Raw genomic sequence first — 16,232 nt, forward strand, 5'->3', positions numbered from 1 at the left:
CAAGGCTTTTATCATGCGCTCGTCATTCCCTACTCGCAGTTGTTTCTGGGTTCTTTAGACAACATCATAACCTGCCAGTTTCGCTTCTGTGTCTAACCAGCACTTTCAGCTAGTTTTTTTAGAGCAGGGAAAACGCAGCATTTAAATGTGAAAGTGAAAGAAACTGCTTTTTTTCATTTGTGCATCTGCACTATTCCACTATACCACAGGAAAGGTTATGTAGCGGAAGAGCAGGAAAGGAAACGCTCTTCGTGAAGTGCTCAGATCTCAGACCTGCGACACAATTGAAAGTGGATTAACAGCCATGTAGAAAAGCCTTGTGTAGAAAAGTTCACTGTGTTTCTGAAAGGGGTTGCACGGGCTCCCCCTCCCTTTGTGCTGCTGCAGTGAGGTAAGTGGAGCAATGGCTGCAGTGACTGCAACCCAGCTGGGAAGGCAGCTGGGTTTATTTTGAAGGGTGGAAACCGCTAGCCAGTTGGCAGCCACTGCATTTCAATTCAAGAGAAAGCCAGCTCCCAGCGGCCACTCCACAACCAACACAAACCCGTTTTTTTCTTGAGCAGGGTGTAGCCAGTGGCAGCAATGGCGAGCTGGGTGGACAGCGAGTTGCTGGCAGAAGCAGCAGGTGTCCAGGCCAGCAGCAACGGCTGGCAGGCACGTACTTGCTTCACTACCCTCACAATCTGCCACCTGAGGTAAGAGGCTCGGCTTGCTTTGTGGCGGGGCCGACCCTGAGTTTGCCAACTACTTACAGCTTGGGCTTGGACTAAATGTTTTACTCCTGGGCAAATGTACCAGGGAGTTTAAATGCAATTTTAAAAAGTGAGAATACTTGCTGCAGATGATATTTAAGAAAGGTATTTTATTTATTTACAACTTTTGTATACCACTCCACATCTAAACAGATTCTGGAGCAAAACATAAAAAGAAGAAACATCATATTAAGATTATTCTTTAAAAAACAGAGTGCCAATAAAACTGAGGCGCTAACCAAGGAAAGCGTTTTCAGGAGGCGCCGAGAACAACCCAGCGTTGGCCCCTGCCTGGCTTCCAGAGACAGGGAGTTCCATAGGACAGGAGCTGCCACACTGAAGGCTCTTCTCTGGTGGGACTCCAGTCAGGCCATATGTCCATGTGGAACCACCAGGAGCATGCCTCCCCATGACCTCAGTGATCAGTAGACCGGTAAGGGAGAAGGCGCTCTCTCAGGTATCCTGGTCCCAAGTTGTTTAGGGCTTTATACACTAGTACCAAAACCTTAAACCTGGGCCAGTAGCGAATAGGTATGAAGATAATGTACAAAGTGTCTTGTTTTCCTCAGCTATTCCCTTACAATATTTTCTGTATTTTTCCATCTTGAAGACTTTGGTTCAGGCCTGACACAAGGCCTTTTCTTCCACAATAGCCACCCAGCCCAACACACAGACACACACAGACACACTGTTTTAAATCATATGTGATTATTCCTCAGAAGCACTGTATCTCTTGCTATTATCAGGTATCAAAAAGCAACTACAACAATTGCTTTTAAAATATACTGCTTTTTAAAAATTTACCTTGGATATATTGAAACAGGCCTTTGAATTTTGAATCTTACTCTTGTTATCTCAAGGCATGGTCTGAAGGCACATGATGCCCCAAACCTCTCAGAAACTGACCAGGGCTGGATTGGGTCAGAGCCTGCATGAGAGATTCCCTGGGAAATACGATTTCGAATTCCATGGAAGAAATGTGGGATATAAATGTAATAAAATAAATTAATTACTGGTTCCCATCTGAAATGGTGCCCACATTTATTGTCCTACCCGAGGAGTGGGGAACCTCTTTCATCCTAAGGGCCAAATTCAGTTTTGGAGAAGCTCTTGGGGGCTGCATTACACTGGTGGGCAGGGCCAAAGGCAAAAGGGGTGGGGCCAAAAATCCAAAAAAATACCAGCATATTGTAGCTTCAAGCTCTTCCCGCCAGTAACAAAGCCTTAGGAGACTCATTTCAACCTTTTAGAATGGGGGGAAAATGCACAAAAGCCAGGAAGCCATCAAATGATTGGTGGTTGGAGGAAAGGGGGTTGGGCTAAGGGAAGGGGGCGTGGCCATCTGGAGGACCATATTGGGACCCCAGGAGTCCTGGTTTTGGCCCTTAGTCCGGAGGTTCCCCACACCTCTACTACCCTGTACATGTTTATTCAGAAATTAAATCTAACCGTGTTCAGTAGGTCTCACCCACAAATAATGGTGCATAGGGTTGACTTGCAGCCTTACAGCACAATCCTATACATGTCTACTCAGAATTAAGTTCCATTGCATTTACTTTCAGGTAAACGAGTATCAGGTTGCAGCCATAGCCCTTTTCTGTCTCTTGTGATAAAACCAAGAAATTGCTTTCCCCAGTGTTGATTCCTTCTTCTTTAATACTGTGCCATGTGCTCTTTTAATCCATTTAAGGTGAAATGACTCCACTTAGCCACTAAATAATGTGTAGGTACCATGTGTTTGGAATGATACCTGCCACTATGAAATGTGTGCACTCCTGTATGTATATGTCCTTTTCTTCTGGCTATAAATCCCTTTCCAATATTGTCTTTTAAAAGACAGTACAATTTTATGTCTTATAAACCAACAAATTCACCATTCACTTGAGTAAATTTCTCCTTGAGCTTCATCCCAGCAATTGTTTCTTCTTGTGAAGCTCTATCTTGTGAAGCTCTATCAATGTTTAATATCAAGGTATCCTCTTAAACTGTAATGTGAGAGGGCCTGAAAGAACCTTTGAATTATACATTGCCTAAGTGTGCAGCTTTTCCTTTTTTTTTATAAGTCCAAAGTGATCCTTGGTGAACCAATTTCTGGGAAGCACTGAGAAAAACCCATACTATGGATGAGCTTCAGAAGAAACTGAGCCAGAGGCATGATGCAAGATCCCGAAAAGTGAGATTCAAAATTTCATCAGCATACAGTGGTCGACTCTTGAAGCAGGTCTATGAAGATGGGCAGGAGCTTGAAATCCCGCAGGCAGAATATCCTCATACTTTTCGGCACTGGAACTCTGAACCCAGAGACGATTTCTTTGGGATTGGCGAAGCCTCCGTATCCGGGTCTGGTCCACCAGCTAAACTGAATGCACAGAGGATCAGTGTATTCAGAGAGGGAAACAAATATACCCTCACAGGGAGCCCTTCCATCCTAAATGACTACCAGGAAGAGGATAGTCATATGGTACGTAATGTTTCTTCCTGGTTCTGCTTACTCAAAATGTATTGTCATTGGAATTTATTGAAATTTTTAACAGAAGTCCAGTTGGCCATCTAATTGCTTGTGTAAATCATATTTGCCTGCTAGCTTTGCAGAAACATTTCCAATATTTCAATATATAAACAATCATGACCACAAAATCGGCACAAATAGTAGGTGATACTATTATGGAGAAGGACTACGGCTCAGTGAAAAAGCCCGTTAAAAGGATGTAAAACACAGACTTCTGCGTGGATAGCTGCTTCCAGTCAGAGTATGTAATATGAGCTACACCTCCTATTTTGTTGCCTGACCTGAGACTGCAAAAGCAGGGGGACAGGGAATTGTTAAGCACAATTAAGAAAGCCACATTACATGGCTGCATTCTGCTTGCTGGGTCACAAGTTGCACACACCATAATTTTCCCGTTATCGAGATGTTGATACGTTTAAACTGAAAAATGTGAGAGTGAAAAACAGCAGAGTCCATGTAACATATGCGTGTTATATTAATGCTTGTTTCTGCAGTGTTAAATGTTGCCCAGGTAGGGTTAAGAGTAGGCCAGAGAATGAATGAAAGGGGCCTGTGTGTGTGTGAGGATTCTAAGGTTATATAAGGAATTAACTGACAGCTAATTAATCAGATAGGGCCTTAGGGATCATGGAAGCAACATCTAGTTAGTGGGGTTTGTGTATAGGATTTTAGAAGGGGTAAGAGTAGGTAGGGAAGTTAGGACTAAGTATTAATGAATAATAATAACATATAACTTTTCTTGTGTTAAATACATCTTTGTTTGGGGTTTGGGTTTTTTTTTTTAAAGCCACATTCCTATGTGTTGTTTGATTTTACGCTATCTTTATTATATCTGTTTTCCCTGGTTACTTCTCCTGTAATGGGTTGAGAGAACCAATTGAGCATACTGAATCCCTCTGGAACCCAGACCCAGAGAGGGTAAAAGGGCTAAAGCTTGTGGGACAGTGGGTACAACTGTCCCCAAGTGAAAGCAGGCATTCCTGAGGGGTTTGGTTCTGAGTTTCTGAGGAGGAAGCTGGGGAAAAGGTAGAACCTCGGGTGGGAATCTCACAGTTCCCATGTTGGCCAAGCAACTATCCTTTTAAAACACATTTTCTGTTCCATGATGTTTAAATCTAGATCTGGAAGCAGAGTGCAAAATGAAGCAGTTCCTGCCTGTGTAGGAAATGGAAACTGTGACCGAAAATCTAGAAACAAGACAAGGAAAACTGGCCAGTTCAATAAGGTTGCTGTAATAGTCAAAGTGTACTAGCCCACTAGTACACTTGCTTGCTTGGTCCTTGCTCCTTGGGAGGAAAGCTATGGCAAACCTAGACAGCATAGTAAGAAGCAGAGACATCACCTTGCCGACAAAGGTCCTTCTAATCAAAGCTATGGTTTTCCCAGAAGTAATGTATGGCTGTGAGAGCTGGACTATAAGGAAGGCTGAGCGCTGAAGAATTGATGCTTTCGAACTGTGGTTCTGGAGAAGACTCTTACGAGTCCCCTGGACTGCATTGAGATCAAATCAGTCCATCCTAAAGGAAATCAACCCTGAGTGCTCATTGGAAGGACAGATACTGAAGCTGGAGCTCAAATATTTTGGCCACCTAATGCGAAGAGAAAACTCTCTGGAAAAGACCCTGATGCTGGGAAAGACTGAAGGCAAAAGGAGAAGGGGACGGCAGAGGATGAGATGGCTAGATAGCATCACCGATGTAATGAATATGAACTTGAGCATGCTCCGGGAGAGAGCGCAGGACAGGAAGGCGTGGCGTGCTATGGTCCATGGGGTCACGAAGAGTCGGACACGACTGAACGACTGAACAACTAGCCCACAGTGAACATTAAAATCAATAGCAGAGAAAAGAATGCAAGAATTTATAAAGCACTTTAGGGTGCAATTCTATGCATGTTTAGACAGAAAAAAAGTCCTACAACTCCCAGCATTCCCCAGCCAGGATGGCTGGATGGGGAATGCTAGGAGTTGTAGGACTTTTTTCTGTCTAAACAAGCATACGATTGCGCCTTTATTCACTCTTATTCCTTACTGTGAAAAGTGAAACCCTATTGGACATAGACAATGCTTTTAAGCTCTGCAGTGCTTTTCCTTGAATTAATAAGAGCCACTGCATAATTGGAACCTACAAAAATTAGTCCCACATAATTTTGGATGCAAACTAAGGATCCTGACCCAGTGGAGAACATAAGACATGGTAGAAGTGTTGCCTTCTTTGGATCAGTCCCCCTTCACTGTTCCCTCTTCTCAGGCTCACTATGAGAAGCAGCAATCACTTCTGCTGGTTGTGAGAGTTGGCAAAGTCTCTAGCGCTAAGACAACATATTGATGCTATTTACCATATTGTTTTTCTGCTTTATTCAGGACAGTTGGAATTTCCTTTCAGGTAAGTGGAGCTCGTGCAGTGTGAAGGCAAAGTTGAGTGTCACGATGGTGATGGAGTTGATGGACTCTGAAATCCAGGGTCAGAATTTTCCCCATCATGTCACATACATCCTTTTAATTGTTTTATTATGTCTATGACACCATGAGGTTATTTTGAATTTACATTTGGGAATTAAAGATGGAGTTGGACTTTACTGAGACACCATACAGTGAGTATGCAAAGAACTTGCAAGCCAGTGGGATGCTTAGGGATGTGTGAAGCAGCAAAGCTCGAGGTCACCGAAGTTCTCCAAATTCCACCTTGAATCTCTTTCCGACTAAAGTCCATATCAGATTCTGAGCTTTGTATTTTTCATTTCACATGAAAATCCATGTGTATTTTTCCAAATGCGCACATCAGTTGTGTGCATCTTTGAAATGTATGCATTCTTCTCCCTTTGAATAAAGCATATTTGTGCACATTTTTCAAAAGTACGCATTTTTTCATCCACATTTTTCAAATGTGCACATGCACTTGAACACATTGTTGTGGTTCTGCGAATCACATTGTAAGCTCAGAAATGTATGGATTTTGACTGCAGATTGCATTTGAGTCTGTGTTTTGTCCAGAAGGTGCGAACTGGGGAAATTCTGGTCAAAAACAAATTGAAATGAATTTATTATACATCCCTACCTTTGATAGAAAGCAATTTTGTAAGAACTGAGTGCTGACTGCAACTTGTTAAGATAATTTCTACTCTTTCTACTTTTTAGTAGAAAGGTCTTTAGTAGAAAGGTCTTTCTACTCTTTTAGACTTACTGGTACTCCATTCCATTTTAGCATCCCCCCATTTTAGATTTTGGGAAGATTATCATCTATACTAGCAATCTGAAAATCATTCAAACACCAATGACTAAGAAAGAGTTGGTGAGAAAAATCATGCAGAATGAAGGTATTGAGGACTGCTCCTTCATGTACCGTGAAGAAAGAAGAGGACACAGTAGCAACCACGGTGATGGGAACATGAAGGATACTGAAAATGAGCTTGCCCACAACCAGCATGTGCAGGTAAGGCAAGGTAATTCCTTCTCTCTTATTCAAGTTCCACTTCCACCTTGATGTGGCCAGAACCTCAGCCATTATTGAATCGTCATTCCATCTAATAGAGAATTTGGGTTGTTTAGTCCCTATACATTTGGAAGCAGAAAGGGGCCATTAAAAAGGTAAGTTTCTACATACTTAAGGGATGTCGGTAGTTAAACAAGTATAAATTTTTAAAATAAAAGAAAAAGGGAAATATTTAACCCCTGCCCCCCAAATGGCCTGATAAGGACCTGTGAGCTTCCAAGACACATGGAATGTTAATGGCAGCTGGCCTGTAGAGATACCATAACTCACCCCATTGTCTGGAAATAGAACTTCCAGGTTCACCCCACCAGAATTAATAAAGGTGAAGATGACACCTCAGAATGCATAAATTTGTTTCACATATTCACGACTGCTATCAAATGTTTTAGTAAAAACTATGCACTCATGGGAGAAACTTGCTGTTACACATGTTTTGCAACTACAAACAAATGTATTCGGAAGCATCTAACGGAAGCCTAATTATCCTTAGCCATATCCTTTTAAAGCATGGTATTGCATGTGCAGCTCTGTCACAATGGGTCCCTTTTGCACACACAGATGGCGAGACAACTGGTCTCTTTTATGTCCTTGTCATAGCCATTCATTCTGTTCCCTGTTTGTTAGAACAGAGCCTTCACAGAAGCAGGTGCAAAGTGTTGAGAACTAGGCAGCACACAGAGACCTCTTAGCACAAAAGCGGTTGTTCTTCCCCTGCCTAGGTAACATGCGTGTGCGCACGCGCGCGCACACACACACACACACACACACACACTGTCTTTCTGGGCAAGTACATAATACGGATCCAACTCACTGAGAAGTAGGGCTGAGCCAAGACATTTTTCTGCCTGACACAGAGGACAAGATGCCCCCCTTCATTCCACATACAGAAGCTGACTACACTGGCAGTTGAATCTAACTTCAGCACTCATGACAGGACAGCATCCTCCACTCTGGGCCGGCCCTCCCATAAGGTGGGGTGAATCCCTCACTTCACGCAGTGGAGCAGGAGGAATGGCAAACTCCGTACTCCCGCCTGCCAGGAGGGCCCGCTGGCCACTCTCACCCGACCTCTGTTTTGCTCTGAGGGGATCCTGTGAGCAAACAGGTCAGGTGGCTGTGTTCAGCCACCCGCCCGCTGGTTCATGCTGAGAACCCTCTCAGTGAGCCAGAAAATGGGTGGGCTCCAGGAGAGCACTGACATGGCTTTTCAGAGAGCCGGCAAAGCCCAAATGCCTGGCCCTGAAGGGGTCCTTCCTTAGAGCCAGGTATTGCCTGGTTGGAGAGGTGTCCCAGGAGATCGCCTGTGCTGCAGGAGATCTCCTGGGATGCCTCTCCTCCAGAGCAACGGCCCAGTCCTCTGTTTAGCCAGAGTTATCAGAGGATGGGCGGCTGCTCTGAAGGAGAAGTGTCCTGAGAGATCGTCTGCAGCGCTGGCATTCTCCTGAGACACCTGTCCAGGCAATGCTGGCTCTGAGAGGAAGGACCCCCTCAGAGCCAGGCATTTGGGCCCATGATGCGGATGGGGGTGGGGTGCAATGCAGTGGCAAAGGCAAGCTAGGTAGGTAGGTGGGGTGGGGATAGACAGGCAGGTGCACGGTGGTGGTAGTGGTAGCAGCAGCAGCAGCAGCACCAGCACCAAGGGCTGGGGGTGGGGTAGCGGGGGCATGGTGGCGGGGTAGGGGGGGCATGGTGGCAGGGTAGGGGGGCATGGCGGCAGCAAGGGGTGTGGTGATGTGTATTCCTGCCTCAGGCAGCAAAGTAGCTTGTGCCAGCACTGCCTCCATTGGACTTGAGGGCAGCAGGCTCACTTATGGGGCACAGGGCAGGCTGCATGGCACACAAAGGTCTATCCTCTAACACCTTGCCACTGCTCTGCTCCACCCGCCAGCATCTGTTGTCTGAGGCAGCTTCTCACTCTGCCTAATGGTAGGGCTGGCCCTGCTGGGAAGCATACATTGTGCACCCTTGACCTCACCCCTTTTGTCATCTTCCTTCTGTCTCTAGGGCCCATTCTAGGGAGGAAAGGTTCTGGTCCAGAAGGTTGCCACTGATTTTTTTCCCCTTGCTGAATGTATCAACGAGAGGGAGGACATGCTATGTAGATAGTAGCAACTTACTGAGGGAAAGGGAGAGGCTGGGGAAGACTGTGTATTGCTTGTGGATGTGACTGGCCTGTCCTAGACATGCACAGATAGCTAGTGTGTTTATCTGTGAAAACAAGTAATCACAACTTTAGAAGAATAAACCTGAATAAACACCTGCCTTTTCCCCTCCAGCTTGCAGTAAACCAGCCATCCTGCCTCCCTCAGGTAGGTGGGGTTGTAGGCTATTAAGCCTGAGGCCTCTGCCATTTGCAGTTACAGATCAGAATGAAAAACGCCTGTCGCTCTGCTCGTTTACATAACATGATGTGCTATCTCATTTTAGTGCTCTAATCCAGGCTGCTACGAAACTCCTCTTCCAAAGTGGCACTGTGTACAATTGCCTGGGTGTGCCTACTGGCGAAGCTGTCCCTACCAGACAAGTGCCCCAGGTTGTTTTTGAAAACACTGAGGCCAATGAGAGATGTGCTCTTCACAAACATAATGTTCTGAGTCCTAGATTCTCATTGAAATTACCAGATTATGTGTGAAAGGCTGAGCTCCTCCTCCCCCCGCAACTCACAGTACAACTGTGGCTGCCCAGTTTTATTCCTCCTACATTCTTTGCCTACCAAAAAGGGTTGGAGGGAGCTCAACTCTGTTTCACTTCTAACCTGTCCACCTACCAGCCTAGATGTACATACCCCTTAAAATGGAACCCCATCAGCTTTTGAACCAATCCCCCCCTCAACACACAACAACAAAATGTTGTGGTGTCATAGAGTTCTAGGAAAATCAGAGGGAAGGGTTCGAAAAGGCAAAAAGTAGTCATTATCCTAAATTTTAATGTAATGCTGGAGCATCAGATCAGTGTCAGCCATAATGTAATACCATGGCCACTCTCTCCTGTTATGCAAATAGATGTTTGGTGTGATCTGATTGTTGATGGGGAACATCAGTTGACAATTCATGCATCTGGCATGCCAGTCAAGCCCCACTGGATAGGTCTGAAACAGCTTCACCTCATCTGAGCCTAGAGCAGGGGTAGGCAACCTAGTGCTGTCCAGATGTTTTAGACCATAATTCCCATAACCCATGACCATTGGCCATCCTAGCTGGGGCTTATGGGAGTTGTAGTCCAAAATATCTGGAGGACATCAAGTTGCCCACCCCGATCTAGAGTGTATGTGAAAGGAGAGCTGAATAGGAACATTATGGATCAGGCTGGCAGACTGCTGATCTGGAATATGAGAGAAAAGTCTGAAGGTGCATTCATGTTCATGCATTCATAGCAGGCATGTTAGTCACAATGCACCTTCAGTCTTTTCTCTCATGTTCCTGCCTGTGTCTTTGCTTCTTTACAGTACCTCCATAACATCTGCTTATAATTTGTCAATAAACAGAACATGGCAATGACACTGTAAACCTTTAGCATTCCAACTTCCAAAGGAAACATGCCCTTTAAAGACTGTCCTGAGTTTCCCATCACTTGGGGAAAAGAAAAGTGATGAAGTAAATTTCTGCCCAAACTCTGCCACGGGCTTAATAAATCAGCTAAGGATCTGTGGTTCTGGAAGTTTGTACAATGTGGTAGGTCTCACTACACATGTGCAGAGATCTCCTCCTCTGATGTAGCACAATGAGATCAGTAAACTGCATTAATACAGGAGGCCTCTGCTCCCACATAGAGGGGTCTACTGTGCTGTAGTAACTGCTGAGCCTTGCATTCTGGCAAATTTAACAGATTCTGGAAGAGGTTTGTCACAAATCCAGTTCTACTGAACCTTTTCCAGAGCAGAAATGGGCAGCTCTGAACACCTTTACAGTCAATGTCTCCACCCCTTGAAGACAGCAAAGTGTGTATTATGTATGAGTAGTATTTTAAATTCTGAACTTAGAAAATAAAGGAAATATGCATTCATGTATTGTGTATAATTTGTTCAAGAAACGGGGTGGGGAAAGGTTGGCAAGGGACTCAGCTCAGAGAGAGGAATGGATATTAGCAGAATATGAATCAAGCAAACAGAAAAATGAACTGTTCAGGCCCCAAGAACCATCATATGTTAGAGGAATTTATTCTGCCAATTGGATTCAGTTTGGCTCAAGAAGGAATGGGGAAGGTGCGGCCCTCCAGGTGTTGTCGAACTGCAACTCCCATCATCCATCACGATTGGCTATGCTGGATGGGGCTGAGAGGAGTTGCAGTCCACTAACATTTGGAAGGCCGCACATTCCCCACCCCTTGGGCTAAAGGATTGTGTGAACTGGTATTAAGGAAGCTTGTCTTGATGGCTCCCTTCTTTTTCAGGAAGCGGAGCATGAGAATAGTTGCTCCCAGTGTAAGGGATCTGGTTCTGCACCCTGCTCTGTGTGCCATGGAAGCAAGTTTTCAATGTTGGCTAACCGATTTAAAGAGTCCTATCGAGCTCTGAGATGCCCTGCTTGTAATGAAAACGGCCGGCAACCCTGCCAGACCTGTGTTCAGTGACTGTACCGGCTATTGGCGTCTCTTGGCTTCTGTGTTTGTATGCTTTGTGTAGAAAAAGAATGTTCCAAACTGTTTGTGTCTATGTACCTCATTAACTACGATGTATACTCAGGCTACATTCTTATGCTTGGTGGTAAGATACTATGGGTTGAATCCAGATTTAGGCACATGCAACTGGGCTGGTGGAAGTGGGCTTCCCCACCTGCTCCTCCCCATGACAGTCCCTCCAGCCCCCTGAAAATGCTTCCCAGAAGGTTGGGGGTCTCTACTGAATGGGGTGAGCTGTGGTGCGGGTTGGGCATGGGGGATCTCCCCTGCCAAAATCGGGCAAAGCCACCTTCTGTGAGTGGAACCCTTCTGTCAACAGAAGGCAGATCCTGGATCCAACCCCTCATAACAGGAGTGCAGAACCTCTTTCACCCCAAGGACCAACTTTCATTCTGGAGAAGCTCTTGCAGGCTGCATTCCCATGGAGGACAGGGGCAAAAGCAAAAGGAGCAGGGCCCAGACCGCCTCAAATACCATCTAATTTTAGCTTAAAGCTCTTAGTCCCAGTAAGTAAGCCTTAGGGGAGGTGCTTCAGTTTCTTAGAATGGGGAAAAACTGCAAAAAAGCCAGGAAACCACCAAATGGTCAGTGGTTAGGGGAAAGGAGTGAGGGTAATCCCGGAGGGTTGCACTGGGACACCTGGAGGCCAAGATTTGGCCCTCAGACCTGAGGTTCTGCACCCCTGCCTTATAAGGGGTAGCTATTTTAAAGAGCACTACTGTTCCATGGCATTAAAAGTGCTGCTGTGTTCTATTAGTTTGTTAACAAATCAGGCCACGATCTGGCCAGGAAAAGTATTCTTAAGTCTCCCTGATTTCAGTGGGTGAGATTTAAGCTTCCTTCTTCAAGTGAAATCACTAAAATGTAATAAGGGCATAACTTTGGTTGGATCATGTCCTGTGTTCTTATTCTTTAGTTTTTACTTTGCTGTTGTAAATTAGGAATTCTAGCCTGTCTTGACAAAGAAGCAGTGTTGATTACTTATTATGGTACCACCAACTGCACCAGAACCCAGTGAGGAAAGAAATGAGAGGAAAAAGTTTTTCCTTGTTGCAGAATGTGGGTTCTTTTCAACAGAAATTATCGCATCCCCTTCGATGCCCGTTCTCCAGAGATACTGAAGTTGTGCATCTATTGATAGATAGCTGCCTTGCAACTCTTGAGCACATGTTTACCCAAACAATGTGCTTGTAATTTCTTGAATCTCTTGGTTTTAGGTTATGAGTACTGTAGGGCAGAAATTAATTCGCCTTCTGCAGCTTGCTAGAATAGGGACCTACCAATCCCTAAATCGGTATGGCTGATAATAAGAAGCAACCACTTCTTATCCCCTGAAATAAATCTAAGGGATTGTATGATTACAATTTCACTTGCCTAGCAAAACATCGTGTTATGTTTAACATTCACGGGCATTTTCAATTTACATACCATTTTGCAATTAGCTGTACATTTATCCCTCCAATGGTGCATGGCTTTTTCTGTAGATCTGGCTCATTTCAAATTTACTGTTATTAGAGAACACTGTTTTCTTCTGTTGTATGATTTAGGCAGCATTTCCCAATTCTAAACGTTACGGCAGAGAAAGGGAAAAAAGCAAAAACAGTGCAATTGAAAAAAGAGCAGGGGGGGGATGTGTTTCATGGCCTTATTCAGAGAGCTATTATCACCGATGTTAACGGAGAAGCTCTGCCTCTCCCAGGATTTGGTTGTTAACAAATGGAGCTCATGTTCCTTAAAATGAATCCCCAGTTGTAATTTCTAAACCATGAACCTTAATTAGTTCAGATGAAGAAGCAGTGCTGAATACTTAGCATGCTACCACTCACAGCACCAGAACTGTTACAAATAAGGAGACAAATGAGAGAGACAAATTTTCTCCCAAAGCCTGTAGTTTTAGTTTATTGTAACTCAGTTGATGTCAACACTAGCATTGCTTGCATACGAGATCTAAGGCTCTTGATGAGTTAAGAGATTTCTCACACATTTTATTTGCTGAGGTTGCAAGTGTAGCCAGACTAATTTATGGCCAAGTGTGTATTTTGGGATGTATATGTTAGACAGCCTCTCTGGAACAGCTGTATTAGTAGCTCTAACACCATCATATTTCTAAGATCTGCCTGGATTCTCTGATGTTGAAATTCACCAGCGTGTGTCTCATTGATATAAATACTACTTTGAAGATTGTCTTATAAATGTAAAACTACAAGGAAGACTTTTTTTCAGTTCTAAAAAAATGCATCACATAGAAATGCTTTGAATTTTAATGGAAGCATGGCTAGTACATGGAATGAGGGCTGCTTCAGATGTTACCTTTTCATCCACATAGTTCTTTAGGCCTCTATTGTATTTAACTCCTGAATTGTTCCATGTATGTCAGTTTCACTTCACTGCTGAGACTGAAGTAGGGATCTTGGAGAAATCCACCAATGGATTCAAATGGGTTTGGATTTCCATTAATCTGATCTGTGGATTCCGCAGTGGAATAGCTTTTTCCGAGTTGTGTGGATTCCATGGACTTGCAAACCTGTTCCCTCCCCTTTTTTTTGGTGTGTGTGGGGGAATTTGCACAAATTTGCACTTGCAGTAATGCGCACTTCCACAAGTGGAACTAAATTCTTGCACATCCCTAAAAAAATCTGATTCTGTCAATAAGCGGATGACAGAATGAAAAACGCCTAACAATCCATGAAACTCAGTTGGAAAGGATTTAACAACATCCATACATCCCTAGACCGAAACCTACTTCATTTTTTATCCCCATGGCCTGTGACTTTGAAAGTTGGAAGCACACAAGATTACAACAGAGGAGGAAATATCTATGTAAATCCTATGTGACTGTGGAAATGTCTTTCCATTAGCAGAAGCAGATGCGTCTTGTGCTCTTAGGGCCCAGTCTCTCATGACCATCAGGGCTTAGTACATGGGTAGTAGCCATGTGGGTGGGGGCAACTCTTAAAAAATACTGCCTGGGTTGGCTCCCAGCCAGCAGCAAACTGTTTGTCTGCTTTGATTGCTGTGTGCAGGATTCAGCTTTAGATATACCACTACAAACTTTCAAAAATATTTTTTTCTGTGGCATCCCTAATATGGAATCCTGCACATGTAACCTATAGAGCTTTGGGTTGCATTGACTTAGAGTCAAGAGGGGCAAGCTTTTCCTGCAGCCACACACCCTCAAACAGGCATTTGGATTTGGTTCTGTATAAATGTTGTTTTTGAATGACAGTTTCATATCAGTCCCATGTCCTGAACTGATGTTTAGGAAAAAGATGGGAGCCAGATTGTGCATCAGATGTTGTGACAGCAGAGCCATGTGTTCAGTTGTGGGTCTGCCCTACTTACATCTAAAGTCGAATGTACATGCGATTTAAAGCACCCAGCTATTCTTCGGATGGCATGGAACCGTCTCCTACCTGCCATGTTCTCCTCTGCAGCTCCTCTCCTCCAAGCACTCTCCCCCACCCAAGTCAGGCTCACTTCTGGAATTGGAGGTCAGCTGTGGAAATTGGAAGTCACTGGGGATGTGACAGGTATACTGAGCAGTGGACAGAGGGAAAGGTAGCAGAAGACTGCAGTGGCAAGAGCAGTGGACAGAGAAAGGATTCATGTGTTCCACTGGTGCTTTAAATCCCACTCCGACCCCTTGCTTAAATGTCATTGGGGCAGACCTGCTTTTGAAGACATTGGTCTGTTGCTGTCAGATCTAATTTGCGCCTCAGGAGAGAAAATACACATTTCACAGTAATCTAACTGTTCAGAAGTGACTCTAAAACATAGAATACATTATTGAATACAATAAGGGTAAGAGGTAGGCTAAGAGGTCCTAAACACAACTGTGAGCAAATTCCAAGGACATCAGTGCCATCCAGGTTGTATCAAGTTGTTTGGCTGTGATCCTAAAGCTTTATGGGAGCAAGAGTGTGTACACATGGGCTCCTCTCTCATTTAAATGGGGATAATTCTGCACACATGGTAAGGATATAAACAGAAAGCGGTCCCCATATGGAAAAACCTATGCTTATGTGGGAGTAATATTTGTGCACTGCATTCTGTATACCTAAGGAAGGTCTGGATCTGGGATCATATCTGCAATTGCCATTGATCCGATTCCTTCCTTTAATCATTGCTTAGATGACATTCTTACCATGAGAACATAAGAAGAGCCAGGCTGAATCAGACCAAAAGCCCACCTAATCCGGCATTCTGTTCACGCTGCTTCGGGGAAGCCACAACTGGACATGAATGCAGTAGTACCCCCCTGATCATGTTCCTAAGCAACTGGTATACAGAGGAATACTGCCTCTGATATTGGAGGTAATGTATAGCTATCATGGCTAGGAGCCATTGATAGCCTTTCTTGCACAAATTTCTAACACATGTGGGAATGCATCCTATTGAATTAAATGGGACATACCAAGAAATGTGTTTAGGATTGGCGTCTTAGTGATATTTTCTGAATGTCATTTACTGCATAAAAATAATTATAATGTAAGATTTTGTGTGAATGTGTTCTTTCAATGTAGCTAAACTGAATTTGTAAAATATATTTCCTTTTTTCTGCAACAGTCATATTATGCCTTTGATCCTTCCCCATGGCAACTATTTGACCTTGTACACCTCCCCAGGAATTTGTTGTAGGGCAGGATAAAAATCACTGTAATAATAAATGTTATTTATTAAGATGATTTATAACCCACCCTTCTATTGCAATCATATTTCAGGCTATTTCAACATGTCTTTGCACAGTACAGTTATATTACTTGTGATAGTAATACCAAGACTAATGTTTTGTTTTACCAGTGTCATATATAAGATTGGTTTCTGGCTTTCATCTCTTGGTCATACTGCAACATGACCAAAAGA

The 16,232-nt window shown here is 44.0% G+C and overlaps 1 protein-coding gene across 3 annotated transcripts; it reads left to right on the forward strand.

Moving 5' to 3' along the window:
- The first annotated feature begins 205 nt into the window (after positions 1 to 205).
- Positions 206 to 15,858, forward strand: GRXCR2 (glutaredoxin and cysteine rich domain containing 2). 3 transcript variants are annotated; one of them, XM_084838758.1, is made up of 6 exons: positions 206 to 391; positions 564 to 695; positions 2,816 to 3,213; positions 6,465 to 6,692; positions 9,029 to 9,061; positions 11,142 to 12,745. In XM_084838758.1, exons 3-6 carry the CDS (start codon positions 2,872 to 2,874, stop codon positions 11,319 to 11,321), a joined length of 783 nt encoding a protein of 260 aa, XP_084694884.1. In that variant the 5' UTR covers positions 206 to 391; positions 564 to 695; positions 2,816 to 2,871; the 3' UTR covers positions 11,322 to 12,745. The 3 variants fall into 3 exon arrangements, with proteins under 3 accessions (XP_084694884.1, XP_084694885.1, XP_084694886.1); XM_084838759.1 differs by having other exon boundaries at positions 218 to 391; positions 2,823 to 3,213; XM_084838760.1 differs by lacking the exon at positions 9,029 to 9,061 and having other exon boundaries at positions 218 to 391; positions 11,142 to 15,858.
- The last annotated feature ends 374 nt before the right edge of the window (positions 15,859 to 16,232 follow it).

The sequence above is a fragment of the Heloderma suspectum genome, chromosome 2 (genome assembly GCF_057233095.1).
Source record: "Heloderma suspectum isolate Gila_16-S chromosome 2, 16-S_ref, whole genome shotgun sequence".
Classification (NCBI taxonomy): domain Eukaryota; kingdom Metazoa; phylum Chordata; class Lepidosauria; order Squamata; family Helodermatidae; genus Heloderma; species Heloderma suspectum.

Excerpts from the sequence above, each read along its gene's own strand:
- GRXCR2 (XM_084838758.1), top strand. The coding sequence starts at position 2,872 with ATGGATGAGCTTCAGAAGAAACTGAGCCAGAGGCATGATGCAAGATCC. Across the intron at positions 3,214-6,464 it reads AGGAAGAGGATAGTCATATG|CATCCCCCCATTTTAGATTT; the intron begins GTACGTAATGTT and ends ATTCCATTTTAG. Across the intron at positions 6,693-9,028 it reads CCCACAACCAGCATGTGCAG|CTTGCAGTAAACCAGCCATC; the intron begins GTAAGGCAAGGT and ends TTTCCCCTCCAG.